The 23,345-nt window shown below is 36.8% G+C and overlaps 1 protein-coding gene across 1 annotated transcript in view; it reads right to left on the bottom strand.

Moving 5' to 3' along the window:
• Positions 1-13,126: 13,126 nt before the first annotated feature.
• The window catches only part of LOC146145606 (cubilin-like), a 97,569-nt gene continuing 87,350 nt past the window's right edge, over positions 13,127-23,345 (bottom strand). The window contains exons 66-76 of the mRNA XM_083390329.1: positions 22,501-22,633; positions 20,465-20,585; positions 19,541-19,674; positions 18,444-18,520; positions 17,300-17,406; positions 16,548-16,691; positions 15,776-15,904; positions 14,920-15,010; positions 14,268-14,363; positions 13,735-13,877; positions 13,127-13,196 (exon numbers count right to left, since the gene is read on the bottom strand). Of these exons, the coding sequence (XP_083246455.1) occupies positions 13,127-13,196; positions 13,735-13,877; positions 14,268-14,363; positions 14,920-15,010; positions 15,776-15,904; positions 16,548-16,691; positions 17,300-17,406; positions 18,444-18,520; positions 19,541-19,674; positions 20,465-20,585; positions 22,501-22,633 (1,245 nt within the window). The remainder of the gene's footprint in view (positions 13,197-13,734; positions 13,878-14,267; positions 14,364-14,919; positions 15,011-15,775; positions 15,905-16,547; positions 16,692-17,299; positions 17,407-18,443; positions 18,521-19,540; positions 19,675-20,464; positions 20,586-22,500; positions 22,634-23,345) is intronic.

Raw genomic sequence — 23,345 nt, 5'->3', positions numbered from 1 at the left:
TGGTCACCCGTATTCGTTTTTAGGGTGATATCTCGCAATTGGTCACCAATGATCGTTTTTTGGGTGATATCTAGCAATTGGTCATCCATGTTCGTTTTTTGGGTGATATCTAGCAATTGGTCACCAATGTTCGTTTTTTGGGTGAAATCTAGCAATTGGTCACCCGTATTCGTTTTTAGGGTGATATCTAGCAATTGGTCACCCGTATTCGTTTTTAGGGTGATATCTCGCAATTGGTCACCAATGATCGTTTTTTGGGTGATATCTAGCAATTGGTCATCCATGTTCGTTTTTTGGGTGATATCTAGCAATTGGTCACCCGTATTCATTTTCTTTGGGTGATATCTAGCAATAGGTCATCCATGTTCGTTTTTTGGGTGATATTTAGCAATTGGTCACCTATGTTCATTTTTTAGGGTGATATCTCGCAATTGTTCACCTATGTTCGTTATTTTAGTGATATCTTGCAATTTTTTTAAGGTGATATCTAGCAATTGGTCACCCATGTTCGTTTTTTTCAATTGGTTACCCGTATTCATTTTTAGGGTGATATCTAGCAATTGGTCACTCCTATTCGTTTTCTTTGGGTGATATCTAGAAATAGGTCACCCATGTTCGTTTTTTGGGTGATATTTAGCAATTGATCAACCGTATGTTTTTTTTTTGTTTTTTTTTGGTGATATCTAGCAATTGGTCACCCATCTTCGTTTGTTTGGTGATATGTAGCAATTGGTCACCTATGTTCGTTTTTTAGGGGGATATCTAGCAATTGTTCACCTATGTGTGTTTTTGTGGTGATATTTTGCAATTTTGTTAGGGTGATATCTAGCAATTGTTCACCTATGTTCGTTATTTTAGTGATATCTTGCAATTTTTTTAAGGTGATATCTAGAAATTGGTCACCAATGTTCGTTTTTTGGGTGATATCTCGCAATTGGTCACCCATGTTCGTTTTAGGGTGATATCTACCAATTGGACACCCGTATTTGTTTTAGGGTGATATCTAGTAATTGGTCACCCATGTTCGTTTTAGGGTGATATCTAGCAATTGGACACCCGTATTTGTTTTAGGGTGATATCTAGCAATTGGACACCCGTATTTGTTTTAGGGTGATATCTAGCAATTGGTCACCCATGTTCGTTTTATGGTGATATCTAGCAATTGGTCACCTATGTTCGTTTTTTAGGGTGATATCTAGCAATTGGACACCCATGTTCGTTTTAGGGTAATATCTAGCAATTGGACACCCATGTTCGTTTTTTAGGGTGATATCTAGCAATTGGACACCCATGTTCGTTTTTTAGGGTGGTATCTAGCAATTGGTCACCCATATTCGTTTTTAGGGTGATATCTAGCAATTGGTCACCCATATTCGTTTTTAGTGTGATATCTAGCAATTGGACACCCATATTCGTTTTTTAGGGTGGTATCTAGCAATTGGTCACCCATATTCGTTTTTAGGTTGGTATCTAGCAATTGGTCACCCATATTCGTTTTTAGGGTGATATCTAGCAATTGTTTACCTATGTTCGTTATTTTAGTGATATCTTGCAATTTTTTAAGGTGATATCTAGCAATTGGTTACCCGTATATGTTTTAGGGTGATATCTCGCAATTGGTCACCCATGTTCGTTTAGGGTGATATCTAGCAATTGGACACCTGTATTTGTTTTAGGGTGATATCTAGCAATTGGACACCCGTATTCGTTTTAGGGTGATATCTCGCAATTGGTCACCCATGTTCGTTTTAGGGTGATATCTAGCAATTGGTCACCCGTATTCGTTTTAGGGTGATATCTCGCAATTGGTTACCCATATTCGTTTTTAGGGTGATATCTAGCAATTGGTCACCCATATTCGTTTTTAGGGTGATATCTAGCAATTGGTCACCCGTATTCGTTTTAGGGTGATATCTAGCAATTGGTCACCCATGTTCGTATTGAGAATGCCCTTCGATATACTCAATAACTGTTCATAAACATTTTTGAGGCATGCAACTTAATGACGTAAAGCATTTTGAAACCGTCATGTATACGTCATCCATCGTCCGGGCTGAAGCATCTCATACAGAAGCTGTATTCCTAATTTGTCGCCAGAAAAGCTACGCTTCATACGAAACAATGTAAGTTGTAATATGCAAACACGCAATAACTGCGTAATAAATCTAAAAGCGAGATAAAGGCACAAATGATACATTAGTTTTTTGTTTGATTTTCCTGTATTTACTCTAACGAACACTTTTATAGGAATGACAGTTCAGTCGTGCAACGCAAACCGAAAAAACGAAGCAGAATGAACTACGAAGGCATTTCGCAATAAAGGTAACTAATACAGCGTTTTTACTTTTCACCACCGTTGTGCAATTTTAATTTTTGCTCTTACATTACATTGATATTGATTGAGACGGAAGAAATAATACTTGGTTGGGATAATTAATTGTGGATGCATTTCCCTTTTCTAGATTTCCGAGCTGACTTGTCTTCGGCGGTATTCGGGGAAGTCAGTCTATAGACAGAAGATGGAATCGCCGAAACCACATTCATTGTAGAAGACAGCGGTGTGTTTAATGAGTTTATAATTAATTATTTGAATTTAGTGTTTTTCAATAAAATAATTTGGCATATATCAAATAATAAAATGCACATCCTGTAATTAAGATTAGGATTTAAAACATATTTCAGGATGCTTTAATTGTCAAGTGAAATATATTCATTATTTACGTAAAACAAAACTGCGTTTATTTTTTTTAAAACTTATAAACTGCAACAATAAATTTTTTTCTACATTTAGTAGTCCCAACAGAAGCATCGGCAGCTTAGAACAAAGACGTCGAACAATTAAGAATAAACAATAACAACTTTGAACCTACTACATCAATGTTACGAGTCGGCGCAAGTCGTCGGTCGGCCGGACCCTAAATTCGCTTGCCAAAACTGACCCGCTTCAGGCAAAACCAGGTTAGTTAATATTCCACTTATATAAGTGAAGTTATTTCTTAATGCATTAACACTAATTCTATTTGTGCACAGAAACGAATATCAAGCCAAAGAAAAAAAAAACTTTTATTAGAAGCAAACGAAGCGAAGGCATTCAGTGACATAAGGTGGGCATAGAAAGTCTTTATTGTTATTATTTCGCTTTATTTTTTTTTAAGACTTTTAAAAGCGCGTGTAATTTCGGTTTGTCTCCAGAAACTGAAAGCGCATGTTCTTTGTTCTCAGATTTTTATGCTGATTTGTCTTCGGCGGCGTTTCGGGGGAACTGGCTGGTAGACGACTGGATAAAGATGGAATCTTCATGGATGGATAAAAGCGGAACATGGAACGCAAAGCACGGATTACGGTTTACTTATTACACTTTACGGATTACGGATAAAAGAAAAGCGAGGATAAGACGAACGCCCGACTATAAAGACTTCGCCGCTCTTCGTCCGACGGTTGACATCGACGAGACGTCGACATCAAGCCAACTAAAAAGTTCTGTATGCATATAGAGGCTACCGCGCGCGCCGGCGTTTGACTGTGGGGTTCTAGGCCTAAATCTAACCTCGCACCTTGCTTTTCAGATAACCGTCGACGGTAAACCAAGGTCGTGGCAGGGGACTTTGGCTTACTTGAGACGGTGCAACAAGCTGGGTGCCACTTGCCAGCCGGTCTCCATAGTTAGGACATCCCTTAGCGTGGCACCCTTTCAATAAATAAGGGTGGCATTTAGACACACATTTAAATCTACAGTGGGTGCTGGGCGATCTCCAAGGTCAACGCAAGGTCGAATAGTTGAGTGTGGCGCCCATAAAACGTAAGGTTTTGCGTGCTAGCTTACCGCCTTCTGTTTGCCCTTAGTTAAAAAAATGTTTTTGCGCTCCTGGGTTCACGTCTCTATGTAAAGGATGGTGTCTACGATTTTAGTTAGGTCCTCTTGCGCGTGACAGGCGCCGTCCTTAAACAACATCGTTGTAGCTTCTTGTTTCCCCAATTATTGTTAGCTCTAGGGTTTTTGTTTGACTCTTTTTGAGCGCTGTGACTGGTCCCCGTAGACACTGGTTTTCGAGGTAGTATGTCAGGAAAGAATTGCTGTGCAGGTTTCGCTTAGTATTTGCCATAAACGGCAAGATTTAAGTTCTTTTTCCTGGCATTTTCATTCTCACTTTTCCACCTCCCCATCCCACTAGGTCCTGAAAATGCCGGAAAAAGAGAATTCGCTCGGAAACCAGTTCGATCCGGTCGAGTTAAATCAAATAGTGTAAAACTGCGCCTTCGTACCGCTGTTTGAAACAGAAAATTCACGGTGGAAACACCAAGTAGGCTTTACTCCGTCCCCCGTGGGACGCAACGAGTTGTCTTAACCTGCCCGAGCACTCGTTCCAGTCATATGCGCTCGCTTTTTTTCACTGGCGACTTGCTTAGAATGTTGTTAGCAGGTATTGTTGTGCAAATTTACCCCACAGTCATCGCTCGCGTTGCTGTATTGCTTGTATCCAACGTTTAACGCTAGAACGCTTTTTATGCTTACCAACCTTTTCGTGTAATGCCCATCAGCTGTAAACAGCCAAGTTTTCAAGCAATCGGTAAGATCGCGCGGTAGCCTCGCCTTCTATTTTTTGCACCATTTTTTTGTGTTTTTATTTGTGTCGCTTAGCAGCAGTCAGGTGCGGTCCGGGGCGGCGAGTTTTTTTTTACCTAACCGCACGTACCCGTCTTTTGTTGACTCGCCGCTCTGGATTGCGAGATCGCGTCGGCGGCGGCGAAATTTTGTCGTCCATTTTTTGTCCGAAACCGAACTCTGTTCTTTGCGTGAACCTGAACTTTGCGAATAACACGAAACGCCGGAAATTGTGTTTTCGAGTTTTTCGTGAAGTAAAGTTTTCGCTTTCCAACAAAATAACCGAGATGAGAAGACAAATGACGAATGATGGCGGTCGAGTTACGGAAGATGAGTTGAACCGAGTACGAGCTGAAGTGATCGAGTACACGAAACCCTCCTACGAAATCGATGATTTTTTGTTAATTATCACTTAGTTAGACTTAGTTATTATCGAACTTATATAACCTGTGTAGTGTGTATAGGTGTCAGAAAGGTGCACTTTCGCTGCTGCCGACATTTTGCCCTTTCGCGTTCGCCTCCCTTTGTGCAGGAAGTTTAGTAGTCAGTGTATTTTTGCGCAACGTTTTATAACTTAAAATTACTTTGACTTAATAATAATTACACCTTAACAAAGCAAATTCAACACAAATTAATTCTTTTTGGTCATTTTGAGCGCTGATGATTGTTTCCAAAGTCTGGTGCTTTAGTTGCTTTTGCCTAAAGCACCGCCAAATATTGTTGCAAAACTAAATATCTTCTTGCTCAATCCGAGTCTCGATGATTGTTTCCAAACTTCGCTGTGCTTTTAGATTGCCTTTGCCTAAAACACAGCAGTTTGGCGTCTCTTTGAAGTTTGTTTCCAAACCTTCGTTTCAACCGTCGGTTTGGCGTCCTACTTTTAAATACTTTTTAGTAAATTGTTGTGTTTTAGCGCGCAAATAAACAACAAATCAACCAGTGTGATTCTTGACCTGAAAAAAAAATAGCACGGCGGTAAGTCCGTGAAATTCAATGAATACAATGCTGCTTTTGGTCTTTTAAATTGTGCAGTGGTAAGTCTGCACAAGTCCTTAATAAAATGATTGTGCAGTGGTGGTAAGTCGGCTGCACAAGCTCCTTTGATCGTACAGTAGTGGTAAGTTTGCTGCACAAGCCCATATAATATGGTATAAATGTGCACTGTGCAGTGGTTGTAAGTTTGTTGCACAAGGCCTTTGATTCTGCAGTGGTAAGTCTGCACATTCACTGCTGTAAGTCAGTGAAATCCCCCGTGATTTGTTAAATATGTTTACGCTTGTAAGTTAGTTATTGGGTCAAAACAGGGAATACCTGTTGCAGGCTGACTATTGATAAGCATTCCTTAACCTGGCAATTCCACGCACGCACTCACTTCCCCCAAAAGCCCGTAGGCCAAGTGAAATTGCCGGTTTAGGACTCTTGTCAATAACAGAATGCACGGTTTTTAGGCTACAATTAGCTTGTTTAGTCCGACAAAAAATTTTGCAAATGGAGGCAGTCTTGCGCATTTCCATGCAAACAGCCCTGAAACACTTGTCCAGCCCGTAAAAAGTTTTTTTTCTTGGAATTGCCGGAATGCCAAACTTGCAAATTTTAAGTCGGTCAGAACGGGGACCAACAAAACAATTACGGGGCATTTTTTAAATCAGTCCCATGTTATTAAATACTAATCTATATTTTTTTGTGTTTCTACATGTCTTGCCGATCGACGAGAAAACGGCCAGTTTCCATGAAAAGTTTAGTTGTGAATAGGTATGTGTTTAATGTTGACCGAAGATTTAAAATTAGAAGATAATTTTATAGTGTTATGCTTCCTGTGCGATTTTTTTGCCAAGTTTTATGATTAAAATAAAACGTCCTAACCCTGGTATTTTTTTCAGATTGTGCGACATTACGATGATATCCGCCGGATTCTATATTTCTGTGCAAAGATCTCCAAATCGTCCGAACAAGATTAAGTCACGGTTAGTTAAATTTGTTATATGTACTAAAAATTTTTTTTGAATTATTTTTAATGCTCCAAGACGCCGTTATTGGTAAATCTTTAAAAATACGATTTTTGCTTAATTAAAAAGCCTCTTTACAACTTTACACGAAATACGACATATCCAATTATATTTTCCTACATTGGGTAGAGTGTATTGTTTCAGTTCCGTTTATTTTGAAACTAATAATAACAACGAAAAGTCTAGTAAGGGGTGTCGCAGTCTGGGTGCTCGTTTATGAACAGTTCAAAATTTGTAAAAATACACAACTTACCCGAGAATTAGAAAGAAGCTTTTCTGTGTGCTTACAGTAGGGTTCTGTATGTTTTTCGTAAAGTTTTATTGGTTGCGTGAAGGTTCAACATGAAATGTTTAGAGATTATATCATGAAACAATACACGTAATAAACCTGCGGTTTTCAGTCAATGTTGAAAGGAACTTATTTTTTCAGAATTTAGTAAAGTTTAACAGACAGGGTTCAAGAGCGCCCTGTCAATGGAACGCAATACTGACAGATGAGGAAAGAAGTTTCCGTTGGCGAGCTTTTTAGTCAGACAAGGTAAGCTGTTTACATTTTTGTCAGATGTATTTTTAAACAAAATCCTATTACAATATACGTAACTTAAAAGGAAGGCTTACTATCACTGGTTTGAACCATGCAAGGAATTAGCATTTACCTTAAACATTTATTTAGTCAAATTGAATTTCGATATTTGGTTGTTTTATGGTTTTATAAGAGACAGTGGATTAAATAAAATAAATCATACAATTTCGAAGTTTTTTAAAGGTAAAGCTAATTATTGAGTTATTATCGCTTTTTATTGCCATAGTACAGTGCTTCCCAAACGGTGGGTCGCGATCGCGAAGCTATTTGTAGATTTATCTAACTGTTAATGTTGTTTCCAGTTGCATTTTTAACTCTTGCGAAACAATTTGGTCAGATCTCATTGTGTGTCCCACAATAAAACTTGCATTAAAAGTGGGTCGCAAACTGAAAAAGGCTGGAAAGCACTTCTATAGTATATAGCATATTTTATATTTGTATTTTATCTTTGTATTTTATCTTTATTTGACAGCATTCCATTACATGAAATCATCCGAAGCACGAAGTTTTCACTCCGGTTTGAAATCAACCGACTTCATCAATCCTGAACACAAAGTCTCTTTGGATTGTGTTTTTAAATTTGCCATTTTACATGCGATGCTGCTTCACAAATATATTGATCTTTTATTGCCTCTTTTGTTGTAATTTGTGCCTGCCCAATAAAATCGGTTATAAAATATATTTTCAAGCTTCCCATGCGCAGTTATTTGTAGTAGCTTTGTTTTTTTTGTTTTATGCAGTTTTTACAAAATTTTAATATGATTTTCCAACGTGCTTTTTATTTTATAACAATAGTTGTCGGCAGATTGTTCAAAGTATTTTGTAATTTGCTTTTTGTGATTTACAACGTTGTAGCTTTAATGACTTGTAAAGGTTTGTATTGCTGTTACTTGTTTGTTTATGCTTATGTCGCTCCAGTTTTAAGATTTTTGCTTTCGTTTTACGTCAACCCTATTTAACCGACTCTGCTAAATTTTAGTAAGCAAAACCCCTTGTTGAAAAATATTAGCTTAAGATTACGTATACTTGTTTCGATTTGAAGTGTTTCATACGCATTTGTGAAATGTTTTGCTGAATTGAACGCCATGCACTTGCAATTTGCAGTTTTATAGTTCTTACTTCTTACTGACATTTATTCCTTATTTCGTTCGCTAGCCCTCAAAAATGTGTTAAAATTTTAAAATAATTCTAGGTCTGCCCTCGCACTTAATGTATATTTTATTAATTATAGTTTTCTAAACCTCCGGAGATAAATTTTACTAATAGTTATTGAAGAAAAATTAAAACCGATTTAAAAATAAATAAAAAATCAATATCGCATTAGGATTTTCGACCTATCCGGAATACATCGATTTAAAACCTAGCATTGTTGTATACAGTACTGCATTAATATCTTGGCGTCGTTTTTTCACTTGGATTTTGTAATGTTTTCTTGAATATCGATGGAAGTTTATCATCTTTTTTTCGGGTTTATGTCAAAGTCGCGTGGATGTTTTAAGCATATGTAGGTTAGCACAGGCCTAGCATATTATTGAATTCGGAAAAGACGTAATTCTAAATCACCACCGAAAAAAACAAACAAATGTTGTTCAACTCTATAACCTCAACAAAGCCATGCGATAAGCAAAAAGCGAAAGCTCTAACTGAACCCGCGATAATCTAGACCAGATGCCGGGAAACCTATAAACGCGAACCATTTATTGCTGTTTTCGCCAAATGTTTTTTGATAAGTTTTTATTTCTTATCATGACTTGAATAAACTTCACGCGGCCATACCCCCTTAAACTATTTTTTAAACCAGTATGAAAGAAAAATTTCCCGCAGTTGCGAACTTAGCTACAGTATTTTTTGCGCTTTCTCTAGAATTCGGTGTTGAAAAATATAATGTGGCTCTCATTGAAATACAACCAAAAATATTTGGCTCTTAGCTGAAAAGGTTCCCCACCCCTGATCTAGGCGTAGCTGCGTGGGTATTTCTACCGGTTCGCGTACACCATGTATTGCTCTAAGAAGTGGTCGGCAAACTTTTTTGCCGCGGCCAAAAGTACTCTTTTCAGAGCTATAGAAGGTCTACGAGGTAAAATCACTGCAAAACAGTGGCGGATTCGGTATATTTGATTTTAAGGTGAAATATTACACGGCGCTTTATGATTCCCAAAACACTAATGTCATAATGTAAAACATAGCATAACAAGAACAGTACGGTATACATGCTAAGCGCGAAAATTTGTCGTTTACATATAGTTAAAGGTGGATAAAACTATCAGGAACACATTTGGCACGTGGGCCTTTCCAAGCAAGCCAATTTAAAAATCCTTTGCCACACCAATCTTTGAAATAAAGTGCAGTAATAGTACGGCTATCACGCGGCCACAACTAAGTTATTCAAAGGTACCTCGTGGCCCACGGTTTGCCGACCACTGCTCTAAGATATTATACCGAAAAATTTTTTCAAACTAAACTGATCGATTTTTACCTGAATAACAATTTCGAAATCTTTGGCTGAGCTGGCCGAGGCTTTCACGTAAACATTTGTGGCTTAAACTACAAACGTTAAGGGCCATCAACAAATGAATTTTAACCAAATATGACATATTGTAGTTTTAAGACCATATAAACATCAGTACCTATAAAAGTTCGACTTCGTGTCAACATGTTTTTATCAATTAATTTTGTTTGGATGAGAAAAAATATTGACTTAAAAGGTCTTACACTGACAGGACACCTATATACTTTTGCCAGTGGGTCTGGCGCCCATACTATAGTACGGTATATTCACTATATTATAATGCAGGGGTAGCGACCTTTTATTGCCATGGTCCCAAACAAGACCTATATACCTCATTGAAAAAATATGCAAATTACAAGTTAATATAATGTGGTACTTGCTCTTCTCTACAAATATTATTATCCTTGGTTGGTAGTTCAAGTTTATTGAGATGATCTAATTTTAAATTCGAAAATCGAGATATTTCAATTAAGATCCTATAAATTTAACAAAGCTACAGCTAATCTTATCCTGGTTTTCCATTGTTTTTGACGTATTTATTCTTTTGTAAAACATATCATTATATTTCGTTATTTTTTGATCAACAAGTCTGAAATGGGTCTCTTTGTGGGCAGTGGTTCACCATCCCTGCTATAAAGTATAATTGCAATATTAGGTTCTAAAAAATTGTGTGTCGTATTGGAGATTGTTTTCTGTCTCTAAGATATTTTGCATTGTCTTCTATCATGTGTGGTATGGCCTAATGGTAGGTTTCCTACATGAAGTTACCTTGGTCTATGGTTCGATTCCCGTCAATTGCTCATTCGTTATCTGGTAAATCTATCATAATGTACTGCTGTAGATGTTACACTCCACGCGTTCGATAAATGGTTAAATTACAAACTTAATTGTATAAGCATTGGTAATGCATATCGGAAATGTCAGTAAACCGCAGCCAACTTAGCTGTAACTCTATAGCTCACCTGTTGTAACTTCGCCACCGTTAAATGTAAATCGCGTTAACTCACTCTCCTTGACCGCTCAGAAGACAATAATATAAAGTTAACCACAGCCAACTTAATTCTAACTGTAACTCCATACCTCATCTGTTGTAACTTCGTCACCCTTAAATGTAAATCGCGTTAACTCACTCACCTTAACCGCTCAAAAGACCATAATACAAACTTAACCACAGCCAACATAATTGTAACTGTAACTCCATACCTCACCTGTTGTACCTTCGTCACCCTTAAAATGTAAATCACGTTAACTCACCTTAACCGCTCAAAAGATAATTAACACAAAGCCAACATCATCATTTTTTTTCGAAAATAAAATGCAAAAAAAGTCGCTGCCTATACTCCTCGTGCGCTGCTTCGGGCTGGTTCCCTATTGTGTGGCTCTGAGCCACGCCCTCTGAGGGCCTAAGTTTTTCGAACACTGTTGCCAGCCCGAAGCAGCGACTTCTTGCCTGACTAAGCTGACCTAGGAAACCTTGCGGCTACCTAACCAGTGTTCTGACCTGTGTGCATTGGGGATTTATCGTGACATATAAGAAACTTTACCGGGCTAACCGAATCCTGCCACAGGCTGGGACAGGATTCGGCGACTCCTTGTTCATTGTGAGGTTATTTATGGTTAATTCTATCATTAACAGAGATTGAGAAATTACAGTTAAGTTATCAGGTTCGAACCCATAGAATTCTATCGGCTACCGGGGAAAGATTTTACCTTTAACCGGGTTCGAACTCGGGCGTAGCGGTTTCTAACCAGAGTGCGTTTCCGCTACGCCACAACAAGGAGCTGAGGAACTATGTCGAAGATGTTTCGATAAGAGCAATTTAAATGACCCTAAAGATTTAAGATTTTCACCTGGCCACAAAGGCTTACTATAGTTACGATCAAAGGTTTTAGTAGCCTATGAAAGGTTAAGGTCGGTTAATGTGATTTACACTGAAGGAAAGGCGATGGATGGTTAAGTTCGTCAACATGATTTACAATTACGGGCGATGCAGTTACAACGGCTGAGCTATGGGGTTAAGTTAGCTGTGATTAAGATTACATTACAAGGAATTTTTACGTTAGGTGTCATAGTACTGTAAAGCTGCGATTAACGTGAGTTTGATTATCCTGGATTCGGATTGTCACTTGAAGGGAATCGAACCACAGACCATTGATACATCATGTTGGAAACCTACCACTAGGCCATACCACACATGATAGAAGTCCAAAAATGTTGGAAACAGTAAACGATCTGTAAAACGACGCGTCACCAAGGGTAATATTAACGAAGTTAAAGTTTTTTCTCCATTCCTGGTGGATTGGCCAAAACGCAAATTATAAAAACAATCATGTCATTTGGACGAACGCTTACTAGCAATAGATGTATATATATCTGGTCATTAAACTACAACATAATGTCATATTGAATTACCTCTCTTTTTTACCGTCCATAAAAATTCCAGATGCCTATGTCAATATCACACAGTTGGAACTTTTAAATTTTGATTTTTTATTCACTTGTTAATATTTTTGTAAAACATTAGCATTCCTGGAAACGAAAAACCAACCAAGTAGTTACTTCAGGGGAACAGAAAACAACACCTACGAGACGATAACACGATGAATCATATAATTAAACAACCTCTAGGAAAACTTAAACTATTAATTTGCCAGAGCTTTTTGGGTTGCCACAGTCAAGTCCAGTTATAGTTTAATTTAAAATGTTCATTTTGAATTCACGTTGGAGTAATTGCAATAGATTGTTATTTGTATAATATTTATATTCGCTTTTACATCTAACTAAATATTGCAATCACATTTGTTTGCCACGTTTTGTCTTGTTTAGCTTGTGAAAACACCCATGTACCAATACAAAAATCAATAAAAAAAATTGGTGGGCCTTTTTGTTTTGCAGATTTAGCAATGTGGACAGGAAAATAGTCAACTCTTACGTGGCCCTGTCAATCAAACCGATATTGCGACACTGACGTTAGATACGCATAACTTTACAACCAGTGGTAACGAATCGAATAAGCAAAAGCACAAAACTTGCTTTTATTTTTCATCCTGCGAAACGCGAAATTAGTAGAACATAAACAGTATTCGAAGGTTTGGAAAAAAGAACAAGATGAGCGAAAAATCAAGACGTGGAAAAATAAAACGCCAAATCATAACAAAAATAACGCTAATGCGGGCTATTGCACATTTAAAGTCATGTTAATAAAATCTATGATGTTAGGAACTGTAATAACTTAAAATAAAAAATCCCAAAGAAGCTTTGTACTAAAAAGAGTCTTCATTTTTGAAAATAGTATGTCAAAAAAAACATAACAAACGTTATAGGAAAGTAAACTTACTTTTTTACATTTTTTATAGTATTGAAGGATTGTGAAATGGTTGTAAATTAAGGCGAGATAAAATATGGAAAGAAAACGTTGTTTAAACTACGATTCCCAGTCTATCCTGAAACCAATGTTGGTTCGGTTACCAACTGGAAAATCGTTCGTCTTCAATCTAAAAAATAAAAATAATCGGGATTAGGGGTGTAATTATACAATATTAATGAAAACTATTTTAGAAGTTAATCATTAGGGAAAGGAATAAATCTTAAAACCGCCAAACAAAAGACAATTTATATTTGGGGTATTAAATTGCCTACTTCTTTATGAGCTTTCTTTATAATTAAAAAATGTGTTGGTTTCTATAGTGTTTAGAAAATTTGTTTAATACTGTCCTAGGACAACCACCTTCTTTTAAAATGTTCAAGCAATTTATTGCACAAAAACACCGAAATAGTAAACCACCAATGCCGAGAGAATTAATCTTACTTGGCGCAAACAGTCGGGAGGTATTTTCAATTATTATGTCCACACAATTACAACAGGTCTATTGAAATTACAAGTATAATTAATTGTTAAAGTTAAACGTATTTAGTTTAAAAGCAAAACACAATCCTATACAAATGTTTATAGGAGCATATCGCGACTGTTTCAAATAAATTACTCTCAACCTGAAAATTAGGTTGCGAAAAGTAAGCTCCAACTGGCCTTACCTTACGAACGCTGAATTGGTTTGACTCTGCAGATCACTGAGCCTTCCGTTACCGCAGTAAGCGCTAATCAAGGAAGAGCTCTTGTCAGGTCCCCCGTAAATGTAAAGTAGATCGTCCACGCAGTAGCATCCGCTATCTCCGCACTAAAACGTTCAAGTTTTATGCACAGCGAAATAAACATCAGCGCCTTGACATAGTTATTAAGGTTACAAAATTTTCGTGGCTTTAATTCTTGTAGAAATCAGCGAACGGCGCCTTAAATCAGACCCATAAAACATTACAATTATATAGTTAAATACATGAAAAAAAAAACTTATTCGGAATATGTAAACTCAAAATCGAGTAAAAACAGTTTAAAGTGATTCAAATAGATTCCTGAACAGGCTTTGTATATTCCGTTTGAAACAAGATTTCTCAGGTTAACTTAGCCTACAGCAATACTACGAAGATGCGGATGATTTAAATTGTACAAAACGGAAATAAATTCTTGTTCCTAAAATAAAAGTTTTTTGTGTGAACGGATTTTTTAATACCTCGTAGTAGACATCGATGTACGTGATATGGATGGTAACAGGACGGCCGGCTGGTGTTCTTATGCTGAAGCCACAGTCGGTGTTTGGCTGATAAGCCTGCAAAACGAACATTTAGGAATTAAAAAAGAACAACTAGCGTTTTGATTCGCAAATGTACCACCACAGTAAGGATTGTGTACCGACAATACAAATCAAGAATGAAAAAAGTTCTTCCGAAAGCTAGGTCAAGCATTTTATAGTTACTCGTCGAGTAAATCAGATTAATTGCTGTGATAAACTTTGTCAACTTATTTTAATCGAAAATGTCGCTCGATGCCAGTGACTAATTTAATAAGGACAACTTTTAATTACTCTCGACCCAACCGGGTATGAAAAAGGTCGATAATGGAGCCGAGTTGGAGTATATGTATCGATATTGTTACATCCCATCAAATGCGTTTATTAATCTTCAGTTGGATATAAGGAATTTCGGGTTGACCCTCGTTGTGCAAAAATTACACATAAATATATTTTTTACTACAAGTTTAGAAAGGCCTTGAAAAATGTTACCGGTAGGCTACATTTGTGTTGACCTTTTTCATCAAGTTTTCTAATTTGTTTTCAAATGTTTAGCTACAATTTTAAAATATTGTGCGTTGTTCTTTTTACCAACCTGCGGATATAGCGTGCTGTAAACGCTGCCATGGTCACCTGTGACGTTTCCACCGCAACTTCCCGGCGATGACGTGTACGTGATGTCATAACTGGACAAACCGACAAACAACGGGTTATTATTGTTAAAGCAAAAGGGGCATAAAACGACACAACAACTTAGCATATAATTTGTAAACGATGCAATTACGCCTGGTCAGAAAAAAAAAATCAGTGAAGCACACGATAAATACAAAGTTTAATTACCGTAATTTGCAACGTTATCATTATATAGGGTTTCTACTAAATGTTGATTTTCCAAAGTTATAGTGCGTTGTGAACTATCCAGTGATTTTTAGTCGTTTAGCAAAGATGGTCTCTTACTAATACCACCTAATTATTATCTCTAATAGTGTTTCTCACATTTTTTAAAAAAATTTTTCACGGCAACCTAAATACCAATCGTGAGCATAACAGCGAAGTTTGACGACCCAATTATCTTCACTGAACTTTAACGTGAACAAAAAAGAAATTATACAGTAGCATTAATAAAGTCAATTTTCATAACTATCGGCCATGTCTCCGTATTGCTTCCGCAATTTTCGTAAATTTAAAAAAAAATCTCGCTGAGAACCAATCTCAATAAATCTACTTTAGTCGCCGACCAAACAAACGAATTAATTTTGGGTCGCGACCCATGGGGACACTGTGATAAACTATATAATTTATTATAAAACTGTTTTTATCCATAAGGGCGGTTTTTAAAGGTCCAATTAATAAAATATATCGAAAGGAATTACATATATATGACACCATAGTAACTTTTATTATTATACCGTAACAAAAGATAAAAAAACTCTGCTATAAAATGTACTCACCCCATTCCTACAATCAAAGGATCGGTGCGCAGTTTAAGATATACGGTGTTGGATTGCACGAACACAGGATCCGGGATATAATTGCCGCACAACTTTTGAATCAGCGGGTCACTAGACGTCAGACCGTCCCTGTAACAAAACATATAGCTTATGCACTGTAGAAGAACGCAATTCAATCACAAACACCCATGACTCCCTGAATAAATAAAAACCTCAAACTTGGATCAGATACAATTTACTTCACTCAACAATGCGGGGGTGGATTTGAATAAGTATAATAATTAATAGGTGAATTGAAAAAAAAAACTTTTTTCCAGTTATTAAGCAAAAATTTGCTTTTATCAACTCCAATTACCTCTAGTAGTTACCCTGCTATATTTTTTATTCAATTTACCTTTAAAGGTTGAATCGCTAGTAAAAAAACAAACAAAAAAATCTTTACGAAAACTAAAAAAAAACGCGGATCTAGAAATTTTGTTTTGGGGGTTTTGACAATTTTGTCACAAAGCTACGGAATTAGGTTAGACTGGTGCTACTTTTAATGCAAAAGCTACAACGATGTTATCGAATCGCGCATAGAGCGCAAACGCCTTAATATCGTTTAAGTTGCCCAAACTTGCGCTCCTTTTGTAAACTCCAACTTTTGGAAACTCCAATTGCCGGGGCGATTTAACACGTGAAACAAAAAACTTAAACAACACACCATCCGCGTTTTTTTGCAAAACACAGGACTTTTAGTATAAAAACGATTCAGGACAAAAATAGACTTTACCTGATTTCAAGGTGGTCGTAGTCGCAGTTTCCTTCAAACTCGACGTCGAACATATTAAAGAAGAGCTGAATCTCGGAACCCGGGTCCACTTGGATTGTGGTCTCGCACTCTGTGTTGTGGGGGTACGGGTCGGGAAAGCCGGCACTACAAAACAACATGTAGAAGAATATAATAAGGATATCCATAAGATGCGGTCGTAGTATCGGTACTTGTCCGATACTAGGTATTCCGATTCAACAAATTAATTTTGGAATTCCAGCAATGATTTGAGAGTCAACGCAACGCTTCTATGCCGAAATCAAAATTTATTAAAAAATAAATACGCCGAACAACTGGATGTAGCTAAACTTCTTAACTCGTAAAGCAAATTTCGGCCTGAACGTTTCAAATTCGTCTATTTTGTTTATTTGGGAAAAAAGTTATTTGGTATCGGCATCGGAATAAAATGTAAAGTACTTAAACACCGTTAGTACCGCGCGTTTTGTTAATTAAGATAAATACCATAATTTTATAAAAAAAAGCCATATGAAAATACCACAAGTCCGAAAGACTGGAGGCAAGTCATTTGAAAATAGTGACCTAAGTCAAGTCATTGAACGTGCACTGAACTCAAGTCATGGTAAATTATTGACATAAGTAATTACAACACTGCTAACATATGTCCAAAAATCTATTGCGAAGTTGAAACAAATCCAGTCTTGGATTTAACTCAGCTATACGCAAACATGCAAAGCCAGTAGGATGTGTTTTACCTGAAGAGCTGTCCAAACGGCTGGTCTAGGTGTCTGGTGCAACCGATCTGCTTGTAACGCAACTGGAAGCCGCTTCCACTGGATCCTACGTCAGATCTCAGGTTCACCTACACGTCATAACTATTAGCTTTTAAGTTTTTGTAGCAATAAATCTAAACATTTCTTTCAGATCGATAGAGCAACGCTTGACGGACTTAATTGCAAAGGCCCGTCGCTGTGGCGACACATTTACAGTGCTTGCTTTAATTATAACTGGTAATACAGTGTCCGCGTGTTTTCAGGCGACCAATACCTCGCGTCTCGCGATATAATCTTCGCCTAATAATTAAGTGTCAATCAAGCGTTATTGGGCGAGCGACTAACGTGTAATAGCAGGTGTAGAGTTATTTGCTTAACTGCGTTAAGTTGCAAAAGTAATATTTCCTCGTAAAATGCGCTGGCCTTAGACAAAATGCGCTACAGGGTATTTAATGTCAACTTTAGGTAAATATTTAGCGAGGTTATGCACAGCGTAATCGTCAAGTATTAATTATGACAATAGTAACGTTGTATTCTTTGCAGTAAAATATTTTACTGCATAACAGATCACCTTAGCCAAAAAAGTAGAATTGAAACACAACAACGTTTTAAAAAATAAATACCGAGTTGCTGAAAAGAGTTTATTGTTTAGTGTTGCATTGTACTCACTATATTGGCAAAATATTAGGCTTTGGCAACAATCTGGACATAAACTACAGTTTACACAACTGCTTCAAATGACAGATGTTATAAATATTTGGATGATTTTTTTTATTACAATATAAACCTGTTAGCAAACTGTTTTGCGATTGATTGCTGTGACCGTGGGGTATATTAAGATTAGTCCCTTTACCCAAACGAAATCGAGGTTTAAGAATTTAATAAAAATATACTAGGATTCGATGGTCTGGATTCGTTAGTTTCGAAACCTAAAGTTCCAGAATCCCCTGGGATTTTACTTTGAACAACCCATGTGACATACACAAACAATAAAAAAAGTCATCGCTAAAATACTGTAGCATTATGAAATTCGAAAATTTTGTTTTTGTCCTCTACTATTTTAACCGCGCGTCGAAGCTAACACAGAGAAATCGACACATGTTCGAAATAATTCAAAAAAAGTTACCTGGACAACTTGTTGTAAGCTGAAGAAGTCTGAAGGAATCTCAGAACCGCAATACTTCATCACCTGACCGGTGTCACCTTAATGCAGTTGTGACTCGTTAGATTTTAATTTAACATGTAATTTATAATGGAACAAGAACATTTTTAGAATGGAAAAATAGAAAACACAGTAAGGGTACACAGGTTTTTTTTAAGGTTTGGTTTGGGTGACCGGTAAGTTGTTTTAAGAGACCGCAAGTGTTTCATTTAAATACCAAAAAGTTAAGTCCAAAATTTAGGAAACCGCTGGAGAAATTTGAAAACACCTTAAAAAACACTGGGGGTAGACCGGGTGCCTTCAGAGAGCCTAACCGAATTCGGTTGGCCTATTAGGCATTTTTGTTTAGGAATTTTTAATAAATCAACTGACGTCGGTTAGCCACTCTGAATGATGATCCGGTTTTACTATGATTCGTGTGCCGATAATGTTGGTCAGTACGACTTCTAAAGGGCTATTCCGCAGTTGTAAGCACTTGTGTACGAATATTTCGGTGACATAATAGGTATATTACAATAAAACGACGTTTCACACAATATCCGAACATTATTCTGTTTCGTCGTTTTAAAAGTTTTTCAAGCCTAAATATGTTTCTTCTCGAATTAGATAGTGTCCAGGCGATCTAAATGGCGCGCAAAAAATGTACTATGAATAAAACGACGGCTAAAATTTCAACTTTAATTCCAAACGTTACGATCGATAGCAAACTTAAACAAATGATAAAAATGCACAAAACCGCTTTTCGTACACGTTCCAATCCCTATGTCAAATCGCACTAGAAAACATAGTTTCAAATGACACAGAATGTAGCAAGCAATGACATCATGGCTGTTTATCGACTCGCTCCCCTGTGAGCCTGTGTAACTCAGTTGGTAGATCGACGGTCGCGGTAAGGCCGGAGGTCGTGAGTTCGAACCTATTTCGTTTACCATCAGGGATGTTCAGTAAATACGTTCTCTTATTATAATTCACGCCTGTAATGAAAACGTGCTCCAATATAAGAAAAACTACTGCCTCAAAACCAAAAATATTTTAAAGTCGCTCCCCCTAAAAAAGCTTACCTAGCGGGAAGTCTCGTAGTTCGACGTAGGCCGCAGTACAGTCGGTACCCGGGTTGGCGGCAGACTGTATGTCCATAGAGTCGAAAGTTATCTGCAGGTATTTGGTCACATCTGAACCAGCGTCGATCGTCCATCTAATAACATTGTGTTGCAATTAGGGATGTCCGATAATAAATGACGTTTTAATCCGATACCCCATACTTTCGACAGAAAAGTATCGCGATTTCATCTGATACACAATGACGTCGTTACGATGCCCAAATGAGCAAATTAGATGAAAGTGAAGGTAATTTTTTCTAAATTTTAGGCAAAAATTTTGTTCAAAGACCTTTCAAAGAAAATCTGTAGGTTTTTAAAGACACATAAAATAAATTCGAAAACTATTCAAAGACTTTCGTAAAAAATATGTTTTTCAAAGACTGTTCAATACGCAAATCAATTCAAAGATATTTTAAAGTGAAGTTTTTTTAAATTTCTTTAGAGATATTTATTCGACTGCTGTACTGAAATTACGAGTTTGTCAGCACTCAGGGCAAAGGAGCGTTCTGCCAGATTAAAATTACTCGGCCTAGTAACGATCATTTCTTTAGAGATATTTATTCGACTGCTGTACTGAAATTACGAGTTTGTCAGCACTCAGGGCAAAGGAGCGTTCTGCCAGATTAAAATTACTCGGCCTAGTAACGATCATTTCTTTAGAGATATTTATTCGACTGCTGTACTGAAATTACGAGTTTGTCAGCACTCAGGGCAAAGGAGCATTCTGCCAGATTAAAATTACTCGGCCTAGTAACGATCATAACAAACCTTTTTAATATGATGACTTTTTTCAGTCAAACAGAAAGATCAAAAGCAGCGGATAAGTTTTCTTTGTTTTTCTAAAACGCGCAAATTATTGCATTGGATAGTTGTAAAATAGTTCACCTGCAATTTAGCGCCTGCGGTTGATTGTCGAGCCCAATCGAGGTGAAAGGTGTGTAGTTTGGTCCAGCGTCGAACGCACCACCACATGTTGAAGCGGTCGTTGTATAGCTGGCCGTGAAACCTTGAAATTTTGAGATAGCAAGCATTACTTCCTTACATCTTGGGATGTTTAACGTAGAATTCCAGGGTATTTTAGAATAGTAGGCTTTGAAATTAAAATAACGAATCCAGAATATCGAGTTTCTTCATTTAAGACGGGTCGTAGGCCAAACCGTGTCTTAAATATTAGCATAGCATTGCTGATAGATTTTAGATATTTTTATTGACATTTTTTTCATTAAACTATACACGACATATGACAGTTTATTTGGTTTAGCTTAAGTGATACAATAAATTTTTGTTGTGCACAGTGTCTGCGATCCAATGTGTAGCGGCTGCTTTGAAGTGCAAAGAAACCTATATCAGGGTTGCCACATAGTTCTAAGAATTAAACTCAAAGACATTCAAAGACTTTTCAAAGACACTTTTTCGAAATTTAAAGACCGGAAACTGAAACACTCGGAGGTCATTTCAAAATCAAAACAGTATAAATGAGTAACATCATATATATTTAAAGTAACCCTTGTTAACTCGTAGAAGTTGTTAACTACCTTCGATATAACCAGTGGTGGGATTCAGCCAGTTCGCACCGGTTCGATAGAACAGTCGAAATTTTATGAGATCAGCGAACCGGTTAGCATTACTGGTCACTGTCAATGATTTTTGCATTTTATCTCATGCACTGATTTGGGAGATCAAAGTAGCTTATGTGTTTGTTTTTTTTTCAAAATGTGAAATGGTCTAGGTCGCACGTAACAGTCATACATTGTGTTAATTTTTATAATTGCAGTAATTTTCCTTTTGTGATAGTTTGTCTGATAATTTAATTGTTGCGTCATAAGTACAAGTCATGAGACGACTGCTGCTTTTTAATGTGGCTGTTAGCAATGATGGGATTCAACTGGTTCGCGATTCGCAACATTCGCTGGAACTGGGGTTACATCCTGTTCTTGCAACTAGTTGAATTATTTCCCGGAAAATATTACTTTTGAAAACAGAACCGGCTGAAAAAAATGTAAATCCCACCACTGGATATAATCAATAGTTAAATAGTTGGAAATCATAATACTGCATAAAAATTTACCATAAAATACTGTATACAAATTAAGTTGTACAAAATTTTACACTGGCTATCTCCTCATGTTTCACAAAATGCAAACATATACACATAGCTATGGTTTTGTCAAAAATTTTAAACATTCTAACAACAACATAAATCCAGGTTGTGATTGTATTAGGTTATATTTTAAGTTACATAGAAAACTATTTTATATCACACAGTAAAAAAAAATCTCAACACACAATCCATGAATTTAAAACTAAAAACAGTATGCTACATTAGAAACATTAGCCCTCTACCAACAGTCACTGCAAGCATTCCAGCTGTTTTCCTTTGATGCTATGAAATAGATACAAACAGTGAGTTATCTCATTTAAAAAACGACTTGTTTCTGTTAATACGGAATAAAATAATTTCTTCAACTCCCGCAATATTGCAGCAAAGTTTCATATAAAATAAATTCGAAGACTTTTCAAAGACTTTTGTAAAAAACAAGTGTTTTTCAAAGACTTTTCAATACACAAATCAATTCAAAGACATTCAAAGACTTTCAAAGACTCAAAGACTTTGTGGCAACCCTGTATCCTGCCATTTTGTTTGGGAGTTCATCGTTCTTGCTTAAGGTTGTCCTATGCTACCCGTCAACGTTCGAAACCATGACAACGCCGTGGGTTCACATTTTTGACAGTTATCTCACTTATAATGCTAAAACATAGTTACTGTGCCCTTTGTATTTTCCGCGTTGTTACTTTACTAATTCAATCACAGTACTGGACTAATTGATATTCGACTGGACTCTTTCTTAAAAAATGTGTATTGCAAAAAATTAAACCAAGCATCAAACGTCTATAGTTAAATCTATAAAATAGTTAATTACCTGTGTCTTCCACATAGGGGTCCGAATGGAATCTGACGTACAGTACGTTTGTAGAAGACATGAATGGAGCGGGGACGTTAAAGCCACAAGCCATCAAAGCAAGGGGATCCAATTCACTGGTGCCGTCTCGAACCTGCGAAAATAAACATCGATTTGTCAGAACACACGGGCAAACCGAAACTAGGCTTTTGACCGAAAGATGGTGAACTATGCCTGAAGAGGTCCACAGGAAACTCTGGTGGAGGACCGTAGCGATTCTGACGTGCAAATCGATCGTCAAATTTGGGTATAGGGGCGAAAGATAAATCGAACCGCTGGTCCAAGCCACTCCTCTTATTACCCTAAACTTAATAGTAATAAGTTTACACTAACACAACACCAACAACTACAACTACTTTTGTTACGTTGTTAAGTGAGGTTGGGTGATAGGAAATACCGGAGGCCGTGTTTGAGAAATTAATTATTTTGTTTTTATCTGTTTTAGCAGTTGTAGCATATAAACAAACCTGTGGCAGATTAATACTACATTTATTATTTTTTAATTATATTTCGACCAAAAATAAACAACATTGTAAGTTTCCAACTTCTATTTTATGCAATTATAAAAAAAAAGACGCACACAAAACAGGTGAGCTAGGGTGGCGTAAAGGCTTATGCGAAATTAGTTTTTAAAGGCTTACTAAAAAATAATAAAAAAACACCTGGTCTGGGTTAAGCTGGCCAAGATAATTGCCAAAAAATTTAGCGGTAGTTACCTAATTTGGGTTATCAGCGCCAGGTAGCTTTCTTAACTTTTCTGAATTGATCTAACACAGCGGTTCTACACCTTTTTTGTCGTTTTTTTT

Source organism: Ascidiella aspersa, chromosome 5, assembly GCF_963924565.1.
Source record: "Ascidiella aspersa chromosome 5, kaAscAspe10.2, whole genome shotgun sequence".
In the NCBI taxonomy this organism is placed as follows: domain Eukaryota; kingdom Metazoa; phylum Chordata; class Ascidiacea; order Phlebobranchia; family Ascidiidae; genus Ascidiella; species Ascidiella aspersa.
Note: the sequence above shows the minus strand (reverse complement) of the source record. Positions and strands in the feature narration are given on the sequence as shown.